Genomic DNA, 9,630 nt, shown 5'->3' with positions numbered 1-9,630 from the left:
CAACTGATAGAAAACAATGCAAAAAAAAAAGGAAAAAGAAAAAAAAAAGAGAAAAAGGCAATACGAAGTAAAAAAGGGAGGAAAAAGAGAAAAAGGAGAAAAAAGAGAAAAAAAGACAGAAAAAAAGGAAAAAAATTAGACAAATAATAAAAAAGAAAGAAAAAAGAAAAAAGAGATAAGGGAAAACAAGGAAGCAGGAAGAAAAAAGAAAATGAAAAAAGAAAGAGAAAAGAGAAGGAAAAAAAAAGACAGAAAAACAATAAACCCAAAAAAGTATTATCCTCACTCCACTCACGTGCAAATGGCCGCTCTGATCCGCCGCAAGGACTACAACTCCCGTGCTGCCCCGCGCGGCGCGCAGGCGCGGCGGCAGCGTACGGGGGCGCGGCCGCGCGCTGATTGGCTGCGGCGGTGTTCTCGAAACGCGGTGCGCGCGCAGAGCGGGAATCGGTGATGGCGGCGGGGCCCTTGTCTGTGAGACCTGGCGGGGGTGCGGGAGAGCGGGGTGTGGGGATCCCCTCGGGGGTGCGGGAGAGCGGGGTCTGGGGATCCCCTCGGGGGTGCGGGAGAGCGGGGTCTGGGGATCCCCTCGGGGGTGCGGGAGAGCGGGGTCTGGGGATCCCCTCGGGGGCTGCGGGGAGCGCGGCTGGGGGTGGAAAGGCTGGAGGGCTCGGGAGGGTCTGGCGGGGGGGTTTCGAGGGTTCCCGGGGGTCAGAGCGCAGGGCCTTGGAACCGTCTCGGGGGCCGCGGGGCCCGGGGGCCTCCCAAGAACCCGGGTGTTGGATTCGATTGCCGAGAAAGTCCCTCGGGAAAAAAATCAAAACCACCCAACGAAAAAAAGAACCCTAAAAAAAGGAAAAGTGAGAAAAAGTTGAAGGAAAAACTGGAAGGGCCAGGATGATTTGGTTGCTTTGCTTCAGTTTTTCCTTGGTCTCCTCCTTCTCAGATTTTCTGCTCTCTTCCTTTACAGAAAGCTCTTCTGCTGTTCTGTGGTTTTGGGGTCTCTGGGGGGTCCCTGAGGAGGTTTTGGGGGTCTCTGAAGGGGTTTAGTGTCTGGAGGGGACTTAAGGGGGGGGAGTTGACTGTCCCTGAATGGGTTTGGGAATCCCTGAGGGAGTTTTGGAGTCTCCGAGAGAATTGGGAGGTCCTGGGAGGGCCTTTTGAGGGGGTCTTTGAAGCAGTTTTCTGGTTTTCTAGTGGGATTTCGGGAGTCCCAGATGGTCTTGAGGGTCCGTGAGGGGGTTTTTGGGGTCCCTGAAAGGGCCTGGGGATCCCAGGTGCGTTTTGCAGGTTACTGAGGGGATTTAGGGGGTCCTGGAGGTGGATGAGGTCTCTGAGGGGATTTGTGGGGTCCTTGAGGAGGTTTTGATGGATCCAGAGGTGGATTTCTGAGGGGATTTTATGGGGTCTCTGTGTCAGCAGACCGACCCCAGGGAAAGGGGATCCCAATGCCTGTCTCTAACCTCAGAGACCCCCAAAACTCAGCACACAGAGACCCCACAGGGAGGGGGTCCCGAGGGTCCCCTAAAGCCCAGCAATGGGGTTCAGGGAATCTCCCAGCTCTCAGGGGAGGGGTCCTGGGAGTGCCCCCCAAAGTGCAGGGGGCAGATGTAGAAGATCCAGGAAAGGGGATCCCAGTGCCCCCAGTATAGCCCAGTGACCTCCCACTGCCCCCCAATATGGCCCAGTGATGCTCCAGTGAGCACCCAGTAACCCCCAGTTTGGCTCAGTAAGCTACCAGTGTCCCCCCGTGTGTCCTGGTGATCCCCCAGTAACTCCCCAGTCCCTCCCAGTGCCCTCTCAGCATCCCTCAGTTCCCCCCAGTCCCTCCCAGTGCCCTCTGCTTCTCCCTAGTGTGTCCCAGTATGCCCCAGTAATCACCCAGTGCCCCCCAAATCCCCCCCAACTAACTGCAACATGTCCCCAGATGCCCTTGGCCTTTCTGTGAGCATGGGGGGGGTGGGGGGGGGGCATTTCTGGGGTCAAAGGGTCCAGGTGGGGCTCCTGGGGTGAGATGGAGGGTTGGGGAGATCAGGGATGGGGTTTGGGGACAGTGGGGAGGGGTTTTGGGACAGTGGAATTGGGGGTGTCAAAGGGGGAACTGGAAACACCAAAAGGGTCTTGGGGACACCAGGGGGGTCTCAGGACTGACTTGCTTATAGGGAAGCCCCTCCTCTCCCCCTCTAGGCCCCATTAACCTCCTCAAATGTCCCCCAACTCCCCTTTTTTTCTTTAAATCCCCTCCCCCCCAGATACCTTTGACCCACCAATGCCCACAAGATTCTTTTAACTCCCCCAAATTCACCCAAAGCCCCCTAAAACCTCCCAAATCCCCATCCAACCCCCCCACAGATCCAGCCAAATCTCCCCCAGCCCCCCGTCAAATCCCTTCCAACCCCCCCCCCCCTAAAGAGGGATCACCTGGCACCCTGGGACAGGAACACAGTGGGCTGTACTGGGGGCACTGGGCTGTACTGGGAGGGCACGGGAGGGGGGCTCAGGTGTCCCAGGACAACGTGGCCCAGCTCCAGGAGAGATCTGGGGAGCAGTGAGGAGGTACTGGTCTGTACTGGTCTGTCCTGGTTTGTACCCCCAATCCCCAAAGCCCCTCCCCAGCTCCCCCAGGACCCTCCCACACCCCAAAGTCCCCCAGGTCCCCCCAGGCCCCTGACTTGGTCCTGCTGCCCCTTGAGCATCTGCACCTGCTGCAGAACCAGGCATTTCATCAGCAAATGTGCAGGTGACACCAAGCTGGGGGTGTGTTGATGTGCTGAAGGCAGGAGGGCTTTGCAGAGGCACCTGTGTGAGGAAGAGTGTGTCAGCAGGAGCAGGGAAGTGATTGTTGGGCTGGAGTGAGCGCTGGTGAGGGCATCCCTGGAGTGCTGTGTCCAGCTCTGGCCCCTGAGTTGAGGAAGGCCCTGGAGGGGCTGGAGCAGGTGCAGAGAAGAGCAGCGAGGCTGGGGAAGGGAGTGGAGCACAAGTGGGGTGAGGAGAGGCTGAGGGAGCTGGGGGTGTTGAGGCTGGAGAAGAGGAGGCTCAGGGGAGACCTCCTGACTGTCTGCAAGTCCCTGCCAGGAGGTTGGAGCCAGGTGGGGGTGGGGCTGTTGTGCCAGGAAGCAGCAGTAGTACAAGAGGGCTGGGTCTTGAGCTGTGCCAGGGGAGGTTTAGGTTGGAGATTGGGCAGCAATTTTTTGCGGAGAGAGTCATCAGACCTTGGAATGGGCTGGGCAGGGTGGAGTCAGCGTCCCTGGAGGGGTTGAAGGTGAGAGTGGATGTGGCCTCAGTGCCATGGTCTGGGAAGCACGGCGGGGTTGGATCAAGGGCTGGACTTGATGATCTCAGAGGTCTTTTCCAACGTGGCTGATTCTGTGATTCTGTGATTCCCATTCCTATGGCAGCACATGCTTGAGGCTCTATCCCCAGGGTGATAGAGATGTCTGTCCATGTGTGTCTCCAAGGTTAGTGTGTAAATGTGTGGTGTTAGAAAAGCAGGCTGAGTTCTGGGCTGGTTGTAGAAGGAGAAAGAAGCCCAGAGGCCAGTGCAAGCAGGCAGCCCTGAGCTTGCACATGATGTCCCCTCCCTGCAGGTTCCTGTCCTTGAGCCCAGAGCTGTCCCTGAGGTGAGGCTGAGAATAAGTGCAAGGCAGAGGTGCTGCTGAGGAAGGAGAGCCCCGTGGTGGGGAAGAGGACAAAACTGTGAGTGCCCATCCCCGAGAAGGTGCTGTGTCCATCCCCTGTGTGCCAGGTGAGCTGGGGCTTTGCTGCAGAGCTGCGGGCGCTGATTTGAGCCGCTGCAAGTGCTGAGATGGTGGGCACCCAGGAACACAAACTGTGCCTGGCCACGGAGCCTGCAAGGAGGAGCAGAGACAGCGGTGTCAGTGTGGTGGGCCAGGTTGTCCCTGTACCTTCCCCTGCAGGCCCTGTCTGTCCCTGCTGGGCCCCTGTCCATCCCCATCAGGTCCCTGCCTGTGCCCCCCGGGCTGAGCTCCCCCCAGGAAGTGCCGTGGAGCTGAAGCTGCTGCCATCCCCCCCTGCAGCCGCTGCCCCAGCCAAGGGAGCAGCAAAGGCAGGACCAGGAGCAGTGGCAGCAGCAGGGGAGCCCTGGGGGGGCCAGGAAGCTCTTGTGTGGGGCAGGAAAGAGGCACTGGGCACGAGGCTGGGACTGTGCTGAGCAGGCCCAGCCCTCACATCCCCCCAGCCAACGCCGGCTGCCCGGGGGGCTTGGGAGGGACCCCCATCCCGTGTGCCCCACACTGAGCTGGCAGAGAGAGAGCCAAGGGACAGGGCCACGGGCAGGGTCACGGGTGAGGGACAGGCAGGGCCATTGCAGGGCCACGGTGAGGGCACAGCCTGTGGCAGCAGAGCTGCCCAGGGCCGGGGGCAGCCGGGGGTGTTGGGACCAGCCAGTGGTGGGGCCGAGCAGAGCATGAGGCCTCTTGCAGACCCCTGGAGCAGCCTCCCACTTGCCAGCCCCGCCCTGTTGGGGTGACACTGTCCCCTCCCTACAGGATACTCCCCCAAAAATCTTTCGGGGGACCTTTTGTGTATATTCCTGGTTGCTGATTGATGCTGGGGACCTGAGGGCCCCTCTGCAATCCCATGCGTGGGGCACAATCTGCTCTCCAGAGCTTGACTCACTGCAGACTTTGCAGGGAAATCTGTGCTGGCAGCCCGAGTATGTCCCGACCCCCCGTGCTCCCCCCAGGATATTTGGGATGAGTTCCCCCTTCCCAGGCACCCGTGGGATGGGGGGGGTTATTGTTCTCCTGCTGTTGCTGCTCCGCCCCTGTCCCTGCCCTTCCTGCTGCTGTTGGGTGGTGAGGGAAGCGAAAAGAGCGGGTGGGACCCCCAAAGGGAGCTGGGGGGAGCGGGGTTTGGGGACCAGAGGGAAAGGGGTGGGAGAGGGGGGCTAAGGGGAGGGGGGAGAGCGGGAGTGGGGTTGCCCTGGCAGTCCGTCTGTGCCCCCATGCCTTGATCCCTGGAGAGTGGGGGAGGCTGGAGAGAGGGGAGAGGTGCAAGAGCCCTGAGAGCCTGGAGAGGGGGGAGCTCGGGCCCCCTGTGCTGAGCCAGCAGTCAGGCTGTTCTGTTAGTGCCAAATTGTCCCTGCTCAGGCTGAACCCAGAGCCCGCCCACGTGTCAGGGGCCTTGATCAGCTCCCTGTTCTCGTTGCCCTGGGGCCGCCTCTGGTGTCCTCCTGCCTGTGGGGCTGTTTGGTTGCCTTGGGCACAGCCGGCCCTTGTGCAGGGCTGTGCCCTTGGGGGTGGGCAGAAGGTGTTTTTTGGGGGTGCCAGGGCAGAGCCCCGGCAGTGGGTGGGGGGATGTGTGTCCCCCCCCCACGGTGGGGGTTGGTTTTGCTGGGTCAGGCCCCGCTGGCTCCATTGTCAGCCCAGTGCTGGTGGGGGGGACACAGCGGTTTTGAAGCCCCCCAGGAGTGGGTGTGGAGCCCCGGAGCTGCTGAGTGTGGAGGGTGGAGCAGGGTGATGCTGGAGCGGGGGGACCCCCGGCAGCCTGGAGGGGGGAGCATGAAGAGGGAGGAGCCCTGGGACCCTTGGGAACCTGAAATGGGGAGCGTGGAGAAGGGGAAGCCTGGACAGTGGGGACCCCTGGGATCCCCGGGACAACAAAGTGGAAAACCTGGAGAGGGGGAATGTCTGGGAATGCAGCACCTTGAAGGCAAGAGTCAGAGGAGAAGGGACCCTTGGGACCCCCAATACTCCCAGCATCTCTAAGTGGGACCCCCAGCATGACAGACAGGGGAGACCCTCCGAACCCCAAAGGGGAGAGACCAGAGATGGGGGACTTCTGGGAGATATTTTTGGGTAATCCTCATATTTTGGCGTATTTTTTGGCTGAATCTCAACTTTTGGAAGGTGGCAGACTTCTTGCTATTTCTGAAGGGTTTTTTGCCTGAATCTCGATGGTTTGGATTTTTCTGGGCTGAATCTTGGTGTTTTGGAGGTTTTTATGGACAGAGGATGCCCGGTGAATTCTAAAGGTGGACTTGGGCAGGAGGAACCCCCAAGCCAACACACTCAACCTTTGTTTTCCCCCCCAGCAGGATTTCTGCTTCCCAGAGCTTGGGCAGATGGAGGAGGAGGCTGCGAGGAAGAGGAAGATGCCCTGGGCCCCCCAGGCAGGTGAGGAGGAAGTCAGTGGCCCTTTGGGCAGGTGTTGTGCTGGCTCTGTCAGCCGAGCATGGCCCCGGCTGCAGGACAACCCCGCTGCCGCCGCCGTCCTGCCGGGGCCGGAGTTGGGGGGATGTCCTTGGCCTTCCCTGTGGGCCGGAGGCAAATCCCCTCCCTGTCCTTCTTGCTTCCTGCCCCAGGCCCCGAGCTGAGGCCGGAGAGTCTGGAGGACAAATCCCCCCGTGAGACCCTGGTGGGAGAGGCCGTTTTGAAGGGCTCCCCGGCGCAGGAAGGCAGCGGGGAGGAAAAGGGCCGGAGATCCCCCCGCAGGAGGGGCTCCAAAGCCAGCCCAGGGTGCTACCTGGAGCTTCCCAGGCTGTGCCAGGAAGGCAACCAGAGCCTGAGCCCGAGCTCCAACCTGGTGGTCCCTGACCAACCTCCCAGCAGAGAGAAACCCTTCCAGTGTCTGGAATGTGGGAAGAGCTTCAGGAAACGCTCCAACCTCATCCGACACCAGCTTATCCACACTGGGGCACGGCCCTACACGTGTCAGGAATGTGGGAAGAGCTTCAGGAACAGCTCTGACATGATCCGACACCAGCACATCCACACTGGGGCACGACCCTACACGTGTGGGGAATGTGGAAAGAGCTTCGGTGACAACTCCAACCTCCGCACTCACCAGCGCATCCACACTGGGGAACGGCCCTACACATGTGGGGAGTGTGGGAAGAGCTTCAGTGACAGCTCCTACCTGAACCAACACCAGCGCATCCACACTGGGGAACGGCCCTACAAATGTAGGGAATGTGGGAAGAGATTCAGGGGCAGCTCCCACCTGATCTGACACCAGCACATCCACACCGGGGAATGGCCCTACAAGTGTAGGGAATGTGGGAAGAGCTTCGGGTACAGCTCGCACCTGATTCGCCACCAGCGCATCCACACTGGAGAACGGCCTTATGTATGTGAGGAATGTGGGAAGAGCTTCAGGAGCAGCTCTAACCTGATCCAACACCAGCGCGTCCACACTGGAGAAGGGCCCTTCACGTGTGGGGAATGTGGGAGCAGCTTCAACCAGAGGCTCCAGCTCGTCACCCACCAGCGCATCCGCACTGGAGAACGGCCCTACAAGTGCTTGGAATGTGGGAAGAGGTTTCAGCGCAGCTCACATGTCCTCCAGCACCAGCGGACACACACAGGGGAGAGGCCCTTCCACTGCACCGACTGTGGGAAGAGCTTCAACCAGAACTCCCACCTTGTCACCCACTGGCGCATCCACACAGGGGAGAAGCCTTACAAGTGTGGGGAGTGTGGGAAGAGCTTCAGCCAGAGCTCTACCTTGACCCAACACCAACGGACCCACCAGTAAGGGAAGAAGCTCTGTGAGTGCCCCGACTGCAGGAAGAGCTTTGGCCGCTATTCCAACTCCATCAACCATCAGAGGACCCCCCTTGGATGATCCACAGTGACCCATGTTGAGCACAGACCTGGTGACCCACATTCCAGGTGATCCATGCTGGGCACAGACCTGGTGACCCATGTTGCAGGTGATCCATGCTTGGCAGTGTATTGGGTCTGGATGGCCATGTTTTGGAAGCAGGGGAGCTCCAGGAGTGGGTTCTGTGAGCAGCTGCCAGAAGCTTCCTCTGTGTCCAGCCCCTGTCCTGACCCCCCTGACACCGAGGGTGACCCAGGGTCTTGTTAATCCAGGCCTTGGGCAGATTAGAGTGAAAGGACAGTGAATAATCAGTGTTTATAGATATATATATATGTAGTGTTTAGTTTAGAACAGTTTGGTTGCCATGTAAAGCAAGTTTGGAGCCATTTTGGTTCCTTTCTATAATGATATGAAAGCATAAAAATAACATTTAAGAAAATGTAGAAGGGAAAAGAAAGAAAGTATCAGAGTAGAAAGATGAAGAGCTCCCTCCCCCCCGAGGATAGTTTATCTATGTACATCTATATATATATATATATATGTTGGGTCTAGTCTAGAACAATTTTGTTTCCATGTAGAGTAGATTTGGGGCAGTTTTGGTTCCTGTCTATAGTGATATAAAACCATAAAAATAACACTTCCCCTCTCTGACTCCAAGCCCAGCCTGTCCCCTCTAGGGGTGGGTGTTCCCCCCTCTGCCCTGAGCGGTTCCTTTGCCCATGGGCAGCAAAACCCCCACTGCTTCTGCAACTGAGAGTGTTGGAGCCATGGACCATTAACATTCCAGTCTCTCCCAGCTCTGCATCCCAAAAGTCGAGAGGGATCAATCTGTCACCTCAAAGTGGATCAATCCCAGTGAAAACGGCTCGATCCCACCCCAAACTGGCTCGATCCCACCCCAAAATTCCTGTTTCTTTTTTTCCCTATGTCATTCTGGGGCAACCAGTGCCACCCGTCAGCTCTCCACAGGCTGAGGCTTGGCCTTGCACTTTTGCCTTTGCTGGATTTCTTCATCAAATATTTCTCTCTGAAAAGAAAAATTTGTAAGGTTTTCGATAATCTGGACATCTTTAGACCATCTCGATAAGTTACAACTTGCAGTGTTGGAACGGAACATTTTCCACGTTTAATCATTTGTTCCCATCCCTCCCAGGAGGGAGGACACTGAACTCTTCCACAGAAACAGAAAACTAGTAACAAAAATTCAGAGACTACTGAAAATGAAAACTACTTTTTGCTCACAGGTGGCCCTTTCATGTCCTTCTCTTCTGCCTTCTTACAATCGATGTTATCCGTGGCAGCAGTTGCCTAGATGATGGCCAGAAAAAGCATTTAATTCCTTTAGAATCATTCCAGAAAACTGAATCACAAGTGGGGATTTGAAACTGCCTCAGGGGAGCACATTTGGAGAAAAGGGTTCCTCAGTCACTTAGAAAATTTGGCTGAAACTGCTGGTTTTGGGCCTGAAACTCTTAAATAAATAATACAAACTCATCCTGCATCCTTCCCAGGGGAGTATTTTTATCCCCAGATTAAGAAATTCTTCAGTGACTTTGTCTCTACACAAATCAATGTTCTCCTGGGAAAAGCACCAAGTATATGAGACAAGTAACTGTAAAAACAACCAACCCACCCACCCCTCACACAAAGAAAAGCCCAAGAAAACCCCAAGAACTTGCCAAATTAAATAAACCCCTGAAAACCAGGCTTTGAAGCATTTCAGAAGTAGTTAAAATAAATGAGAAATCAGTCCTTCTGCCTTCAACAAACTACCTCAAGCTTCTCCTTTCTGTGTTTAAAACTCAGCATTTCAGTGACTCAGGCTGTAGACAGGTATGAACTTTGCTGCCCAGCTCAGCCACCAGTGCCCCTAAAGGTCCTCTCAAAAAAAGGGAATTGAGGGGGTCCTGGGTGGGCTCTGGATGTATTTAGGGGGTCCTTGGGGGCCTGTGGGGTGGTCCTGGCACCTTTTCGAGTGAGCTGGGTGCCCACTGAGGGGCAGGTGCCCTCTCAAAGCCCCCCCGAGTAGGTTGACACAGGGGAAGGCAGGAGGGGTCCCCATTC

The 9,630-nt window shown here is 57.0% G+C and overlaps 1 protein-coding gene across 1 annotated transcript; it reads left to right on the top strand.

Annotated features, from left to right (window-relative positions):
- The first annotated feature begins 6,575 nt into the window (after window positions 1-6,575).
- Window positions 6,576-7,540, top strand: LOC113940802 (zinc finger protein 879-like). Its single transcript, XM_027631953.1, is given in 1 exon segment — window positions 6,576-7,540. A coding segment is annotated over 1 exon segment (786 nt). The 5' UTR covers window positions 6,576-6,711; the 3' UTR covers window positions 7,498-7,540.
- Window positions 7,541-9,630: the final 2,090 nt, after the last annotated feature.

The sequence above is a fragment of the Corapipo altera genome, unplaced genomic scaffold (genome assembly GCF_003945725.1).
Source record: "Corapipo altera isolate COAL_440 unplaced genomic scaffold, ASM394572v1 130609, whole genome shotgun sequence".
Lineage (NCBI taxonomy): Eukaryota > Metazoa > Chordata > Aves > Passeriformes > Pipridae > Corapipo > Corapipo altera.
The sequence above is the reverse complement of the archived record's forward strand: the minus strand, read 5'-3'. Positions and strand labels throughout refer to the sequence as shown.